Genomic DNA, 17,930 nt, shown 5'->3' with positions numbered 1-17,930 from the left:
ATGTAAGTGTTGGTTTAGTCATCTTGGTGATCCCTGTACTTTGGGGGCTCCAGAGTCTGTTTTGGGGAGATAATGGACATAGAAATGCAGCCCTGTTGCTGACTTTGTTCCTCCCTGTGGATCAGTGACAAGTGTCAGAGTGTCTCTGTGGAGTGTGGTAGAGGAGCTAACTTAGGAAGGCACTTAGTGCCCTTGAGACCTGCCTGCCCTGAAGTAGGTTAGATAGTGCTCATTCCTATGGGGCTTAGTACCTGGAGCCCTAGGGCCTGCCACCTAGACCCCACTGTCATGTGACTAGGCCAGCCAGGTACAGAGAAGAGCTCAGGGTACCCTCCCCACTTGGCTTCATAGCCTGGTAGCTGAGTGGGTGCATCTTCTGGGTCAGCCAGCGAGGTGGAGCCTCAGCCTCAGGAGCTCCCGTCCAATAAATAATCAATACTTGGGTTCTGAGCTTAAGACATACTCAGTAAAAATGAACTTCCTTAGATTATGCAGGAGTAGAGTTGAAAGGGCAAGGACTCTCTCCTAGGGCGGCAGAGTAGAATATATTTCGGATCTTGCCCAGAGCTGTGTGGGATAGGTGAGGATACTGTTTAGGGGAGCAGCAGAGAGCTGCGCTCATGGGGACGAGAGCTGTTACTGTTGTTTTTATAGAAGCATATGACAAATCACACATCTATCCTAGAGCCATGTCAGCATCTAGAAGTTGGTCTAGTCGCACACATGGGCCCACTCTTGGCAAATCTCCAGCAAGTAACCAGATGATCTCACAAAGGAACATAGCCATTCTGTGTGTGAGACGTTAGTAGCCACTGGACTCAGAGTGGTAGACACCTGGAGCGTTTGGGAAGGGAACGAGAGCCAAGCATGTGGGCCCAGCAAGGGCCAGGGCCAGCCCTGACTACCCAGAAGGTTCTTCTGTAGAAGGAGATACAGAGTGTTCAGACGTGAAGGACACGGGCAAGGAGCTGAGGGCAGTGACAGATGTGTTGTCCTGGAGGCCAGCAGGGATTGTCACTTTAGAGGGACAGATCCTGGGGTCTGAGCCCTGAGAAGTGACTAAACCTGTCACCTCTTTCCTGTTTCCCATGTCCCTACTGCTACTTCTGGTCCCCTGGGCTCATTTCATTTATGTGCCTGCACCTTCTGGGTCACCATCTCTTAGTCACTCATTTCTGGGGACCTGTGTGGAGGATGAGCATCAAGATGCAGTTTAGATGGCTATAAAGGGATCATGGACGTACCTCAGACACACACCAGAGGCGTGTCACCGTGAATCATGCTTTCTTTCTAGAACACGACATTTCCCTCATTGGGTGAACGCAGAGTTCACTATGTCCTGTTTTGCAGGTGGCAAAGTAGGCAGTATTAGGAGAAACCCAGTGCCCGAATGTTGTTCTGATTTACCTCAATATACACATAAGGTCAGGTGGCAAGATTTCTCTCGTACTGTCCTGTGGCTGGTGGGCTGTGGTCCTGAGCTTGTCTGGGATCCTTGGGTCCACTGAGCTCAGAGCAAGGTGAGAGATATGTACCAGCTGCAGTCTGTGCAGCGAGTGGCTTCTGTGTGTACAGCAGCCAGCTGCAATGTGTGCAGTAGTGGTTTCTGTGTGTGTAGTAACCAGCTGCAGTCTGTGCAGTGAGTGGCTTTTGTGTGTATGGTAGCCAGGTGCAGTCTGTGCAGTAAATGGCTTTTTTGTGTGCAGTTGCCAGCTGCAGTGTGTGCAGTGAGTGGCTTTTGTGTTGCAGTAGCCAGCTGCAGTCTGTGCAGTGAGTGGCTTTTTTGTATGCAGTAGCCAGCTGCAGTCTGTGCAGTGAGTGGCTTTTTTTGTGTGCAGTAGCTAGCTGCAGTCTGTGCAGTGAGTGGCTTTTGTATGTACAATAGCCAGCTATAGTGTGTGCAGTGAGTGGCTTTTGTGTGTGCAGTAGCCAGCTGCACTCTGTGCAGTGAGTGGCTTTTGTGTGTGCAATAGCCAGCTTCAGTGTGTGCAGTGAGTGGCTTTTTTGTGTGCAGTAGCCAGCTGCAGTGTGTGCAGTGGGTGCTTTTGTGTGTATGGTAGCCAGGTGCAGTGTGTGCAGTGAGTGGCTTTTTTGTGTGCAGTAGCCAGCTGCAGTCTGTGCAGTGAGTGGCTTTTGTGTGTATGGTAGCCAGCTGCAGTGTGTGCAGTGAGTGGCTTTTCTGTGTGCAGTAGTCAGCTGCAGTCTGGGTAGTAGGTGGCTGCCGTTATGTGCAGTGGACAGCTGCATAAGGCAGTTGCAGTGCATTTATGGCAGCTGAGGTGTGTTCAGGGAATGTCTGGTGAAGCTCCCAATTCCACTTCCAAGGAGGGTGTAGCTCTGTCTAGGGCTGCAGTGTAGGATGTGGGCAGACCTCCTTTCTTTAAAGGTTTGGAAAGGTGACAGGTGACAGGTGAGACCATGTGATGGACTGGACGTGTGTGAGGGTAAGAGGCGCACACCAGCGAAGGAGGAAGCCATTCTTGCCGTTCTGTGTAGCAGCAGACCTGGCCTGGCTTGGAGTCATCGTCATATAAACACCATAAGTACCCGAGTTAGCTGTGCTGCTGCCTTGGATTCACTGTCTCAGAACCTTGAGCTCACCTGGGGCAAAGCCTTTGGTGACACCAGTGACGTTGTCAAGGTGATGACAGACAGTCCCAGTTAGTTCCAATCCGTCCTCGGTCAGCAGCCATAGGCCACAGAATTGAAAATGGAGGGAGGCTTTGTGTGATGGAGCCTGGCACATGGTGCCTGCATTACAACTGTCCTTTGGCAATGGCGTGTAGTAGGGTGAGAGTACTTTCCAGAGAATGTTCTGAAGCTGGCCCTGATGGCGTCTCCTCCCAGAATAGTCCAGTCATAAAAAGAACTGGCCCCACCTTGTTCCCGTGGGCTAGCGACACAAAGCCTGGATGCTGAGTTCCTGGAGCCCGGCTAAAGGTGCTGATGGGGTGCCACCCGTACTGGGTGACTGGAGCCCGGCTGAAGGTGCTGACGGGTGCCACCCGTGCTGGGTTCCTCCGGCTGAAGGTGCTGACGGGTGCCACCTGTGCTGGGTTCCTAACTGTCACATGCACCGACATCCCTGTGAGTTAACCTACGCCAATCTGATTTTAAGTGGTAACCTTTACTACCTCAGTCCTCTCCTGGTCTCTCTGTGTCTCTCCTGAGGATCACCAGAACTGCCTGCCTGTCTTACACCCACAGGGGAACACTGTTGGGTTAGAATGTCCCCAGGCAGTGTCCTTGCTGGCCTTGATGACTCCAGCAGCCTGCAAGCTTTGTGTCTCCTGGACCAGTCTCTGGCATTCACAGATGTGTGTGCGTCCTAAGTGCTACCTCCAGCTCCAAGCCCATGGGCTGTAAGGTTTTCCCTGGACACAGCATGGTGTTCCAGCCATGAGGAGCTGCTGCCTGACTCTGTACTTCGCTCCCAGTCCCAGAGGTGGTGGTGGGATTGGAGGCTACCAGAGCACAATTCTGGGACAGGCTGTTACCTGTGAGATCTCAGCTCCACCTCCTCGAGAGTAGTGACTTGGTTGCAGATGGGGTGTGTTTGGTGTTGGGAGATGTGCCAGGGCAGTTCCTGTGGGAAAGTCATCCCTCTCCCGCATGGGTGGTTCAGTATCTGGGGAGAGTGTGCTGGCAGGCAGCTTGAGGGGATACTGACAGGCAGCTTAAGTAGACCACTGTGTCTGCTCAGGCCTCTTTCCCTAGCAATGGATGAGCCAGAAGAAACTGGGAGAGTGACCAAAGCATAGTGCAGAAACTGTTTCCCTTCTTTTCCTTTCGACTGCCTCTCAGTTTAAACTGCATACCTCTTCCCCGTTGTGAGTTCAGTTGCCTGGGGCAGGGGTTGGGCACAGAGGTGCTGGGGGAGGTGCTGCCCCTTAGGTGGCTGAGTGTCCCTTCCTACCTTCGCTCTCCTAGCAGGCCTGCTGCTGGGCCCGGCCTGGGGATCATCAATCTTTCATGATCTCTAGGCTAATGTTAGCACAGATTTACTGCTCAGATTAATTTTAGCATCAGAATAGTCGGCTACCCTTTGACACATCCCCATTGCTTAAAACCATTTTGTAGGGTAGCCATAAAAGGTGCCTTTATTACCATTTCTGTAGAAGGAGGCCTTCTCCTTTTCTCTCTACTGTCAGAGGTTTGCTAAAGGGTCTTCCGAGCCCCTGTGTGATCAAGATGAGCTGCCAGCTTCACAATGGGAAGAGAACTGTTCAGCCTCAGCACCTGATCCCCTGTCTGGCTGCTCTCACAGGGGTCCCCATGCCTTTGCTTAGGTTTTCCTGGCTTTTTCAAGCCCATCTTAGCTTGCTCTTGTCCCTGGAAGTGTTCCACAACCTTTCAGGTTCAACTCTTGAGATTCGATTCACAAAGAAATCCAAGAGCTTGTGGTGTGAGTTCCTTCTCCATCCATTATGGGAATTTTCTCTGGGCCAGTCAGCCTAACTGCACTGGAGTGAGCCCCCATAAGAGTCCTTCTTGAAACGTTGAGACATCATGTGTAGTGTGTCTCCACCAGGGTAAGCCAGAAGCCGAGAACATGTCACCTCTGGGGATACCTGACGGCGGCAGTGGCTGAGCTGATACGCGCTGATACGTAGTGCTGGCCGTTGTCTTTGCTGTTGCCATGGAGAACCCTGAGGGCAGGGCTGCAGCTTCCCATCTGCACCTCAGATGAGGAGGGATTTGTTGGCTTCATTGTGCTGTGCACACCCATGATTATGAACATGCACACATGGATGTGTGCACACATGATCATTGCTCACAGTAGCTGTCCCTGTACTGCTTTCCCATCAGCCTCTCGGCCCTTCTCACTGTGGGATCCTCATGAGCAAATATTTTGCTTAGCCTTGTGAAGCCACTGTGGTACTCACTTCAGATCTGCCACTATGAGCAGGCAGCATCAGACTTTGAGAGCGCTTTGAGGGCAAAGGGGCATGAGGTGTGCAGAATGCCTTGCCTGGTGCCAACACAGAAGTGTGGGCTCAGGCCTCTCTCCCAGTATGCACGCACACACACTCACACGTGCACACGCACACACACACACACACACACACACACACACACTAATGGACTGAACTCAGTCTCTTCTTTTGAGTTCTGATATTTGGGGACAAGGTGGTGGCCAGGTCACTACTTTGTTGGTGACTTAAAAACAAGGATCAAGGGGCTCATTTCTGGAAGTCACTTTTCCCAGGGCCAATGGGAAAATGAGGTTAGGTGAAGGGTGACTCTTAAGATTTGGGGAGGTGACACCAGCAAGAAGCCAAGAACACCAAGGGCCAGTTTCTAGCCCAAGGCAGGCTGGTGGCTTCAAAAGGGCTGTGCCAAAGTGACTGCAGCAAGGGGCTGACTCAGTTTCAGGGGAGGAGACATTGCTAAGTGTAGGCTTCTCCTGCTTTCATGAGGGAGCCTGGTGGGCAGGCCAGCACTTTGCCTGGGAGGGAGGGGGGAAGGGAGAGGGAGAGCATGAGGGAGCTAGTGTGTTTGCAGTGAGCGGAGACCCTGGTAGATGGGATAGAGCAGCAGCAGGATAGAGCAAACCAAGGATTTGCAGTCCCTGGATGGGCAGATAACAAAGATCGCTCAGGCTTCATCTTCTGAGGCTGGGAAGGAGATCCATAAACCGTAAAGACAGAAATACATGTATCGGTTAGGGAGCACCAGATTGGTGTCCCATTGTCTCCCAGTTCCCCAGGATGTGCTGGACTTTGGCATGTATGTTTGTTTGTGTACACGAATAACCCTCCCAGCTTGGAGGCTAGACTTTGGTGTGTATATTTGTGCGTGTACATGAGTGACCGCTCCCAACTTGGAGGCTGGACTTTGGCATGTATGTTTGTGCGTGTGCATGAGTGACCACTCCCAGCTTGGAGGCTGGACTTTGGCGTGTATGTTTGTGTGTACACGAGTGACCGCTCCCAGCATGGAGGCTGGACTTTGACGTGTATGTTTGTGTGTACACGAGTGACCACTCCCAGCATGGAGGCTGTTCCCATCACTGTCACTGAATCACTGGGTTGTTTTTCCTGGGCGGGTCAGTTGAAGTCTTTCCTCCAACTGAGCGATGCCTGCACTGGGCTGTGCTTTAGTCACGGGATATGAGCTGTCAAGCGTGTCATAGCATGCTGGGCTGGGAAGTCTGCCTAAGGAGGGAGAGTGGCCATTGGCGCTGCTCTTCTCTTATGTATGTGGTGAACACGGGAAGAATGGCGCAGCTTCGAGGCCAGGAGGCTGGTCTCTCTGTTCCCCAAGCATGTTCTGGTGAGATGGAGTTATTCAGAGATCCTAGTTCATGCCCCAGGGGCATTACGTGATGGTCAGTAGGTTCCCTAGCATTTTTCTTCTGGAGAATTCTTGGATACGGCTGGAACCTAGGATGTGTTGTGTACCAAATCAACTTGTGGCACAAGCCACCAACGTCTTCTAGGCTTGCCTCTGTGAGAGGCACCATCCATCCCCCGGCTGTGAGCACAGCTTGCTGCTCAGATGTGTGAAGGGTGCTTCAATCAACAAGTTTTAGAGCTTTGCGTTTGGGTTCTGTTAAACGGAACTCAGCAGAGCACTGTAGACGGCCCCTAGAATAAGGACACCAATCCAGAACCAGGGCACTGTAGACGGCCCCTAGAATAAGGGCACCAATCCAGAACCAGGGCACTGTAGACGGCCCCTAGAATAAGGGCACCAATCCAGAACCAGGGCACTGTAGACGGCCCCCAGAATAAGGGCACCAATCCAGAACCAGGGCACTGTAGACGGCCCCTAGAATAAGGGCACCAATCCAGACACTGTTTTAGAATTGTTCTAATTGATGAGAAAAACAGTAACTCCCGATTCCCTCTTGGCTCTTGCTTTTCTGATTGTAGAAAGTTTGTATTATTTATCCTACTCATTTGGCTGAGTGCCCCTCCCTGCAACTTCCTGAGTCTCCAGGATGAACCTGCCAATCTTTATCTGTCATCCCCATCAGGGGACTTCTGTCCAGGCTGAGGGGCTGTCTGTGGAGAGGCGTCCACTCAGTGGGGATGACAACATGTGTGAACATGTGTGAGCAGGGTTTGCTGGGAGATGAAGGCATGCATGAGCAGTGGTCACTGACTGCCGGGTGCCCTTCTAGGGAGAGGATGAACACTATACAGGCCAAGAAAGGGGAAGTATGGGATGACCACAGCCAGGGGTCCTTGGCTGAGAAGTCTAGAGACCCAGGCCACGGATCTTATGCTTCTAAATGGAGGTGAAGGAGGCCTGCCTAGTGGCTTAGATCCAGGATAGGGTCACCTAAGGCAGAGGTGCTGCTTTGACTCAGTTGACTCAGAGCTTGGAAGGAGAGAGCAGTTTCTAAGGAGCCTGCTGCATCCTAGCAGGCCAGATTCAGATGAGGAGAGTTCTAGTAGCCCGTGGATACAGAGAGACTCAGAAATTCTCTTCTTTCCCCAAGATTTCCATACATGAGCAGCAGCCCTGATCTCACTGCTGTCACAGAGTTTGCTCCCTGAAAAGAGTCCTTTCCTGGCAACCATCACATCCTAAGGATACCCTATCTCCCTCACCTGTGTGCCCCTTTAACTAGGGATACTCTACCCTCTCCCATGGTCTTCTTTAAATAGGGTCTCGCTAGAAGCAAGGCAAGAGTGTCTCTGCTGTGGTATCACTGAATGTCCCAGTTGCTGTTATATGGCTGTGAAGAGATGCCATGACCACAGCAGTTCTTATAAAGGAAAACATTTAACTGGGGGCTGGCTTACAGTTTCAGAGGGTGAGTCCATTGTCATCATGGCAGGAAGCATGGCAGCATGCAGACATGGTCCTGGAGGAGCTGAGAGTTCTATATCCAGATCTACAGGCAGCAGGAAGGAGAGACTGGGCCTGGTTTAAGCATTTTTAATCCTGAAGCCCACCACTCGTGACATACTTCCTCCACAAGGCCACACCTCCTGAACCCTGTCGAGGAGCGCTACTCTCCAATAACCAAGTATTCAAATATATGGGCCTATGGGGCCTTCTTGTTCAAACCACCACACTGGGGGAAGGACAGGTCCAGGCAAGGAGGAAGGGTGCACTCACTCCATGACGATGCTCTGTCCCTTTTAGGGACAGGTCTTTCCTACTGGGAGGCAGGAGTATCCAGGACCAAGAGAGAGGATCCCTTTCCTCACGAGAAGCACACCGCATCTCTGGGAGAGAGAAAGTGTGTGTAGGCATATGCTGGGGGTTCTGCTGTCAGGTGCACTTGCACCCCTCGCCCCCAGGGTCAGGACTCACATCCACAGGTGGAGAGAGGAGTGGAAAGGAGGCAGAACTGTGAGGTTTCATGCAGTCCACACTCCACGCTACCGTGCGTTCTTTGTACCCAGTGCTGTGGACGGAGGAGGTGGGTGCGCAGTCACACTCAGCTTCATGAAGCCGGACACTGACCGGGAGCATGGTAGACAGAAGGCTTGGAATGAGGTTCAGATGTGTGCAGTCTGGAGAAAACCTGATGGAAATGCGCAGCAGTGGTTTCCGGGGTAACCGGTGTGTTAAAAGTTGACATACGATAAGAAAAACATGTCACTCTGGAAGAAGTGGCTGAGGGCTGAACTTAGGAGCCATATCAGTTACTTAGTGGTACCAACTCCTAGCAGTCTGTTAGAATGTTCTGGAAACCTCATGCCCCAGCCGAGTCCCGGCTGTGTAAGAGCAGACTGTGTGTCCAGCGTTGTGTGTGTAGCCGTGAGGCCGAGTTCTGGCTGAGGTCCAGGAACACCTACACAGATCTCAGTGGGGATTTGCACTGCTGTCCCCAGGCTGCCGTTCTGGGAAAGAAGAGCAATTAAGAGACTTCCAAAAGCAAGTGCTAGTAGGTCGATTCTCTCATTTAAGTGACTTGGTTTTTTTGCCAAATTCTGTTTACAGAAGTGCTGGGCTTAGCTCAGGTGCTGTCTTACAGCAGTGGGTAAGCCAGAGCTGCAGAGTGAAGACAAGGCTAGCCGGTGGCTGATAGCTGATGCTCGAGTCTGGGGCTCAGCGAAGAGGACGAACTGTTCCGACTGAGAATACTCAATAATACGCTGGATTAGCCCCAGGCTCTTTCCTGCTCTGTCCCAACAGCCCGCCACTCTCAGGTCACACCAAGGCTGACCAACCCTTTTAACCTAATCACTCTTCTTGCTTGTGTTAAGAGGCCAAATGAAAAAGAGTGAGTCTCCACTAGTAAATGGCCAAGGAGCTTGATCCTGGCGCAGCTCACACACAGCCCACTGTGGAAGTTTAACCTTGTAGTTATTTTAACGTCTGTTCCTTTGCTTGTGGCACTGAAGCCATTCTGATTCCGGAAACGCTGCTTGCTCACCCTGCACACCAGACCACGGCTGACGGTGGAGCTTGTGGACCTCTGTTGGCCCCACAGCTGTGGCTCAGATTCTGGTCCATGGCTCAGGGTTATGGAAGTTCCTGCGCTGTTGCTGTGTGCCTCCAAGCCCAGACCTGCTTTTCTTTGGGTTCAGGAAACGATAGAACTCTCACTTGGCAGTTCACATCTTCACTGAGTGAGTTTCAGTCCATTTTATCTGGTATGAATAATTGCCTCTCTGGTGTCCTATGACCGGAGGTGTGCTGTCTCCAGTGTCTCGTGGGGTGGGCAGGGTGTATGATCTCAACGTGGTACATGTATGTGGATTCACATGACAGAAATGTTTTGTCAAATCTCAAGCAAGGACGACTTTTGGTGACTTTTCCCTAAACTTAAAAACATGTATATATAATGTAAATTTTGTACTGTGGGTGGGGAAGGTCTCCTGCGGATGCTGAGGTCACGTGCACACCAGCTCTGTAGTCTGTCCTGAGCTGGGTGTCCTGCAGGGGCCAGCATGTGGATGTGACACACTCATCTGAAACCGTCCCACCAAGTGTGGCTTGCTTCCATCGCAGGTGCTTGCAGAGTAGAGTCTGTCTGGGCACTTTCCTGCATAGACAGTGACATGTGGGGGGGGGGGGGGGTATGCATGTATCCTGCCCTGTGACATGTGGGATTATGCATGTATCCTGCCCTGTGACACGTGGGGAGTATGCATGTATCCTGCCCTGTGACACGTGGGGGGTATGCATGTGTCTTGCCCTGTGACCCGTGGGGGTATGATTTGTATCCTGCCCTGTGACATGTGGGGAGTATGCATGTATCCTGCCCTGTGACACGTGGGGGTATGCGTGTATCCTGCCCTGTGACACGTGGGGGTATGCGTGTATCCTGCCCTGTGACACGTGGGAGTATGCATGTATCCTGCCCTGTGGAGGACCCGTGCACACTGCATGGATGCTGGGGAGCCCTAGTCTCTTCCGGGAGTGTTGGCCAGGCCAGCTTGCTTCTTCCAGACGTGTCACAGGGTGTAGGATAACAAGGAGCTCAGGTCTGGAATCCACCTGCCGGAAGAGAGGGTCCTTGGCCTTGCTGTAGATCTCTGGGTGCTTGGTGCTCCTGAGGAAGGAGACGTGTGATCTCATGATAAACCGTTGTGGGGCTGGAAGGGACCCGGCTATGAGGAAATGGATCCAGTTTATCCCCTCTCTCGACAGCCTCCGTGTGCACTTGTCACAGGAAGCCTGTCGGTTCTGGTTTGTGCCGGCTTCAGTAAATATCTTCGTTCTATGTGAGTCTTTCCTTCTGTGCCAGGCTCCCAGCTCTGGCAGCTCTACGGATAGATCATGGCACCATGTCGGCAGGGGAAAGGACTCTGGGAAACTTGGAGTTAAATTTGTTCTTTTCCTTTTAGCAAAATATTTCATAATCTTTGAAAAATGTGAAACGCCTAAGTTGACTGCAACAGAAAGGAGACAAAGAAGATGGGATGGACAGGGAGTGGAGAAGATAGGGGCGAAGGGGGGCTATCTAGTGGGCTCCTTTTCGTGAGGTTTCTGCCCAAAAGTTTTCATCAGTTTCAGAAACAGGAAAAACACACCGCCGCCATGCCGTCCTTCCCACCGCCGCCATGCCGTCCTTCCCACCACCGCCCTGCCGTCCTTCCCACCGCCGCCACCCTTCCACCACTGCTGTTGTTCAAGCTTACTTCTGAAGTCTGTGGCTCATTTGGTCTGGACTCTGTTGCAAGAGTCACTGAGCTAGAAAAAGTTGTGCGGCCGGGGTGGCAGAGTCCCACCTGCTCTGATGCTTTCTCCTCAAGGATCCCAAAGAAGATCTGCTTCTAGCCGGTAGCCAGAGATGAGGAACAGGGCCCTTTCACTGCCTGTCTCGGGGACCATGACCCCTGAGACCTCCTCCTTCAGAGATGTCACAGTGGTTAGTGCCACTGCAGGGAGAACAGAACTCTTCATGTTCATATCTGGAAAACTAGCACCGGGTATACATGCGTGTGTATACATGAAATACACACATCACACTTGATTCAGAGGTCTGTGATTGACACTAGCCCCTAATTTTACTTTATTAGTATTTTATTTATGTGTATGCAGCCCTTGTGGACAGAAGAGTGTGTCAGTCTCTATCTCTGGAGTTGTTGGGTTTTTTTGTTTGTTTGTTTTTTGTCAATTTCCAGTAGATTGCCATCAAGCCTGTCTTCTCCCGTGAACATGTAAGCACCCTGGAGCAGGGTGCACAGTGTCCCTATTGCATGGACAGACTCACATGCGCCTTGCTCGAGAACTCCGCCCCTGCCTGCAAAGGGATCTTGTCTGTCAAGGATACAAACTTCTGTGTAAGACCAACAAACTCCTCTTTCTCCCTATTATCCTTGGCATCCAGAAACTATTAATTTATACCTTTTTTCCCTTGCAGCAGGTTATCTAATCTTACTTGTTTTTCAAAATACATAATTGTTTTTGTCTAAACTTGAAATTTAATTTTAGTGCAGCCGGATGTGATGGCGGTAGGTGAGTCTTGGGACTTGGAGAGCTGACTTTATGGCCTCTAGTTCTCTTACACAGAGAGACAGCTAATCATCTTGATTAGTTTTACATTTCTGGGGAAGAGATTTAGAAAAGAACGAGGGGACCGAATTGCTCACGGTACCATCGGTTAGTGCGTGGTGCTGATACAGTAGAGCACCCATAGGGCTTCAGGGTGGACTCGGGAGCAAAGGTCTTACTGGACTTAGATGTCCCAAAGGAAGACAGGTTCTGCCTCGTGTCTGCAGGAAACCCAGCCTCCACCCTGTGGATACCGTCAGTGGGAGGGAGGTCCTGTAAACGTGGAGCTATGGTCACACTCGTGATTCTAGCTTGCAGGGAGTCTCATTTTCACAGAGTGGTTCATAAAACTATAGCAGACAGTGGGGTGAAAAGGGCTGGAGACCATGAGGAAAACTTTCTTTTCAAAACAGAGAAACAGAGGAGAAAACACCTAAGGGGAAGATTTGTGTCTCCTTAGTAACCCCAGTCAGTAGGCCTGGGGTGGAGGGAGGGGAGAACAAGAGTGGGGTCATGTTTGCTTCTGGGATGGTTCCTCCTCCACCTGCCCTTCAGCTATTGCTGCTGTATTGTTGTTCTCAGGTGGCTTGTGTGACTTCTTTTTGAAGGCAAAGTCCCATCTCTGCCTGTTACTGTCCTGTGGGTGTGTGCTTGCCCCTCTGTCTACTCTTGTGGGCCCAGTTACTTCCTTCAGGAAGAGAAGGTGAAGGTTCCCATCCAGGGTGACTGAGAAAAGAGGGCTTGGTGGTGCGTTTGAACTTCTCGTTCCTCCCGGGACCCCGCACACGCACTCAGTTGAATATTGTATTGAATGTATTGTCCCAAGCATCTGTGGGCATTGAAGAGATCCCAGGTCACTGAGAAGGACGTTCTGTTTGTGTCTCCACTGCTGTCTGGTGCTCCATCTGCACCTTCGACACTTAACCCTTTCCTGCACCAGGTTTCTCTTCTTCCCATGATTCTGTGGCAGGCGTGGCTACCCTTGACCCTTCCCCAGCATCGTGTCTAGTTGACCTTAGTCACAGTGCTCACTAAAACCGTGCTGTATCTGCTGCTGTTGCCCCGTCTGCTCTACATTTATTTGTGGGTCCATTGCATTAATTTCTGTGTCTGCATTCCCTTCCTCCTTCCTTCCCTCCCACTCTCCCGCAAGGCCTCCTCTCTCCTCTACTCCCTACCCCTATACAGGCTCTCACTGTATAGCCCCAGCTGACCCAAAATTGTAAGTTTGGCCTAAGCTGGCGTAGACTTTGTGGGCGATCACCCTGCGTCCGCCTCCCAGTTCTGAGATTAAAGACATGCATTACTGCTTGCTGTTTGCTTTTTATTTCATGACCCCCGGCCACCAGTTTACTCGGTTGTTTTTCTGAGAATTGATATCTTAGACATGACCCCTGATTTCCAGAATGGCCTCTGCACTGTCCCAGTCCTCTTACCCAAAGCAATGGAAATGCCGGGTGAGACATGAAATAAGGCATTCGTGAGTTAGGAGATCAGCAGGGAGGGTTCCCTAGGTCTGCACCAACCCAGGTTAACAGCCCTGGGCTTCATTAGCCTCTAATAAACCATGTAGTTTGAGGATTGGATGGCAGGAGACTGAAACAGAGGATAGTCCTCATGGGGCGACGGGTCAGAAACAGCTGAGGCGCAGCAGCTGGGTTGTGAAGCAGCTGGGTTGTGCCCTACTCTTTTTTTTTTTATTAGAAGTACTAAAAACAGCAGATAGAATGTTCGATATCACTGTGCACTTTGGAGCAAATGTGCTTCCAGTTTTCCTTTCCCTCCTCTCCATCATCTGTGCTCTCCCGTCTCCTGCACCTCCCTTCAGTCGCTCTTCCTCTTCTATGCCCTGTGTGTCATTCTTGCTTATCTCTTATCCATCACCTATTTTACCCTCCTTTGGTCTCTTTTCTATTTAAAATATAGTGTATTAAAATTAAAATATAATTATATCATTTTCTCTTCCCCCCTCACCCATTTCATGTATACCTACCTCACTTCCCCTCAAATTCAAGACCTCTTTGTTTAACTGCTATTGATATATATATATATATATATATATATATATATATATATATACACATACATGTGTATGTATGTATGTATATGTATATATATGTATGTATGTATGTATATGTATATATGTATGTATAAAGGCACAGATATATACCTACAACCCACTACTTCTGTTTAGTGGTCCTTGTCTGTGTATGGTGTCAGGGCTGACCACTGGGAATTAGATGACCAGTTAGGGGCTCCTCCCTGAGTGTAGCTGCTCTCCCACTCTCAGCGGTCCTCAGAACTCAGTTGTCTGGAGTCGTTGGGTCTCGGGGTGGGGCCTGTGAGAGTCCCCCTTCCACAATGACAATATGTCTGTTGGTATTGTCGTTGTTCAGGTCCTGTTTAGGCAGCTCTATGATGAGGGGTCATGAATGTAACTTCCTTGTCCTTTCTGTTTTGCACTCATGTATGCATATGTATGTATGTACACACGCGTGTACAATCATATACATTATAGGTTGAATCTGTATATTGCAGAGAACATGTGGTTTATACAACAAACCTGTAACCAACATTATACTAAACAGAGAAAGACTAAACATTTCCTCTGAAGGTGGGAATTAGATACAATGTCCGCTCTGACCGTTTTTATCCAGTATAGTAGTCAAACCCTTGGCTGGAGCCACAAGGCAAGAGAAAGATATGAGGGATAAACCAGGAAAGGAGAGGAAGGCCCTATTATGGCTTTACTCCTGGTAGCTGCTTTGTGGCTGTCCTTCCTCCTTCCTGCTCTCCTGGAACATTCTAGAACCCTGCTGCCACTCAGTGGGATTTCTTAGCACTCCTTCTCACCTGCAGCCTATAGAGGTGACCCTTGCCTCCCATTTCTCTCTCTCCAGCCATGGGATGGTGGCTTTGTAAGTGTAGCTGGCATCTGACCTTGAAACCGGCTTCATTTCCCAAACATCTAGTTACTTTAAGAGTTCTGTCCTATGCCATACACTGAGCATTTAGTTTAATTCATAGCACCGGTTTAGCTGTTCTGAGGGAACTGCATTTAAACCTCTGTAGAGTTTTGGATAAAATGACCAGCCTTAAAGAGAAACAGCCGCTCTCAGCACAAGACAAGGAGCGGGCGTGGCAGTATACACACTAGCCCGGGCACTCGGCTCCCCATAAGGTAATCTGTAATGGAAGTGGCATTGCCACTGTGTTGCCATCCCCAGGCTTCTGATCTGGGGCTGTAATCAGTCTCTGAATGGAGACACTGCCGCTGTGGAGCTCAGATATTGAGAGGAAACCGGGCTCTGTGGTTTGCATAGGAAGAAGATGTGGGAAGGGCTGCTTCCTGCTGGCTATTTGGGGATGACTTCCCGGCCTTCCCTTTCTGATGTGTGGGGTGACACCTGCTGTTCAGTGCTGTCCAACTCCAGTGGCTGCTGTTGGGCCACTGCATTCCCAGCGTGCAGGAAGTGATGGACACTTGGTGACAGCTGTCTAGGTTTATAGATGGAAGGCTCTTCTGTAGCTCCCCTTGAGTTACCTGTGTCAAAAACACTGGGAAGTGAATGAGTTAGAGACTAAACCGTTTGCACGTCCACATGGGACCCTCTCCTGGTCTCCTGTGTCGAGTGGTGAAGCAAGACCCTCAGGGCACTATTTGGTCCCTGTTCTGCTGCCATATTCCAGCCCCATACAGTTAACTGCAGAGTGGGTATCATGGAGATTACATGCAGATTTCTCCATGGTCCTGGTGTGGTGACAGCAACCTCTGGAGGACAGAAAGCAATTAAAGGCTCACATGCGGCCATAGGCACATCATCTCAGTGCCCACGCTGGAGGCTCACATGCCGGCCATAGGCACATTATCTCAGTCCCCACGCTGGAGGCTCACATGCCGGCCATAGGCACATCATCTCAGTGCCCATGCTGGAAGCCCCCAGAGCAGACAACTTTTCCAGCTTTAGGGAAAGGTGGAGATGGATTGGGCTGGGGGCTGGCTGTGTCCTAACTACGTGTCACTGCTGTCTTGCAGGAAGAGGGTATCGTAAAGGAGATTGACATCAGCAACCATGTGAAGGAAGGCTTCGAGAAGGCCGATCCCTCCCAGTTTGAGCTGCTGAAGGTCTTAGGACAAGGGTCCTATGGGAAGGTGAGTTGGATGGAACGGCACTGGCGGACTGGTGTCAGAGGCAAAGGCGGTACTGGCTGAGTCTGGCAGGGTTTGGGCATGGCGCTGCCCACATTAGCTGAGCCTGTGTGTGTCACAGTCGTGAGCCGTAAAGAGCCAGGCCTCCCACGTTCCCATGCTCATCAGTGGCCTCTTGGCGTGTGGTTGTTGCAGAGGGAGCTGGATTATTGCATTTAAGTCATGGAGTCTTGGAAGTTGCAGTCTCAACAGATCTTTCTGAAAAGAGGAGAGGAGAGCATAGGGAAATGAGTAAAGGGGTGGAGGTCTGCTCTGGGTTGGCCTACACAGCTGTCACTCAAGAATCAAGTGGGGAGGCCTTCCCTGGATTGGTCTATACAGCTGTCACTCAAGAATCAGGGAGGCTGGGATTTGGAGTCGGTCTCTTTTCACCTGGGTCAATGACATAGTAGTTTTGCTCTTTGATTCCTCAGTTTCCCCATCTATAAAATGAAGTAGCTCATTTATTTTATATAATTGTGCTGTGGATTAAATTAGCCATGAGTCCAAGCTGGCTGTGGCCTGGGAAGAGTTTGTGTACTGAACCCCATGGGCCGTAGCACATGCTGAACCCCATGGGCCATAGCACATGGCTGATCTCTCAGGAGACAGGAATGCTGGCTCTTCCCTCAGTGTACCCTCCACACACAGCATGGTCCTCACTGTATGCAGCTGGATAGGCAGGAGCTGAGAGCCTGCTAGAGCGAAAAGGCCCAAGTTCCCCACGAAGCCAGCGCTTCTTGACGTATGAGCAGAGCTGTCCTGCACTGTGGAATAGCTATTCTGGGTTGCATGTGGACATTTGCCGAACCTTTCCAATCTTCACATCAGAAAGAGGGTGGGCTCAGTCCAGTCCGACTCAAGTCTTGGAGTGGCTTAGAGCGATCTCATGCAGACCCTATTCATTTGACTGTTTATGAGGCAGATGCCTTCTGTTTTCCTTTTCTGCGTGGGCAAGTGACAAGAAGCCTACTTACACTCACATGTGTTACCCGTACATCATGGGGGTTTACAACATGGGTGTAAACTGTGGTTTGTGGAAGAAGCGAAATAAAGATATTTCTTATATGTACACATCTGTTGTCTCATGAGGGAGGAGCCTCTTCCTGTTTAGACTCACACCAGCAGCTCCGTTCTTTCCCAGAACACTGCCGAGACAGAAGTGCTATTGACAGGGGGGCTATTGACTGGCTCTGCCCTGGGTGACTGCCGTTATCCCCACAGAGAAGCACCCGAGTTCCTGGGGAGAAGGAGACAGGACACTTCCCAAGCCCCACAGGGGTGTATCAGAGGTCCAGGTGTCCAGCCAGTAGTCTATCTGACCAAGAACTGCCCCGAACCCAAACACGTCCTGCTCAGGAATGGGGCTTACATTGTACTCCTGATGCCCTAGGTTCAACCCCAGCACAGTGTAAACAGTGTGAAGGAACACACTTGTAATCTCTGCACTCTGGAGGTGGAGGCAGAAGATCAGAACCTCAGGGTCGCCCTCAGCAACGTACTGAGCTCAAGGACAGCCTGGGTTGCCCAAGATCCTGTCTTAAAACAACAACAACAACAAACCGAGTAGAGGAGGAAATGCTTTTCCAGGATCTTCATTGGTCTTACATTTTAACAAGCATTTCTTTGAAATAGCGTTGACGTGGCTCTCTTGACAGTGCTGCTAGTGACAATTTGCACACCCCACCTCCCAGTTCTGATCTTGTATGGACAGGAGGGACAAAGGAATGGATCTGCGCAGGTACCAGTGGGAGGAGGGAAGAGGGGCCAGTGGACGGGTAAGTCCTGTGGGCATCGCATCCCGGAGATCTTGCCTTCAGCTCAGTTCCTC

The 17,930-nt window shown here is 50.7% G+C and overlaps 1 protein-coding gene across 1 annotated transcript in view; it reads left to right on the top strand.

The window, feature by feature from the left end:
• The window catches only part of Rps6ka2 (ribosomal protein S6 kinase A2), a 142,988-nt gene that overhangs the window by 45,525 nt on the left and 79,533 nt on the right, over positions 1-17,930 (top strand). Inside the window, exon 2 of the mRNA XM_038338882.1 lies at positions 15,947-16,063. Coding sequence (XP_038194810.1) covers positions 15,947-16,063 — 117 coding nt within the window. The remainder of the gene's footprint in view (positions 1-15,946; positions 16,064-17,930) is intronic.

Source organism: Arvicola amphibius, chromosome 8 (genome assembly GCF_903992535.2).
Source record: "Arvicola amphibius chromosome 8, mArvAmp1.2, whole genome shotgun sequence".
In the NCBI taxonomy this organism is placed as follows: domain Eukaryota; kingdom Metazoa; phylum Chordata; class Mammalia; order Rodentia; family Cricetidae; genus Arvicola; species Arvicola amphibius.
The sequence above is the reverse complement of the archived record's forward strand: the minus strand, read 5'-3'. Positions and strand labels throughout refer to the sequence as shown.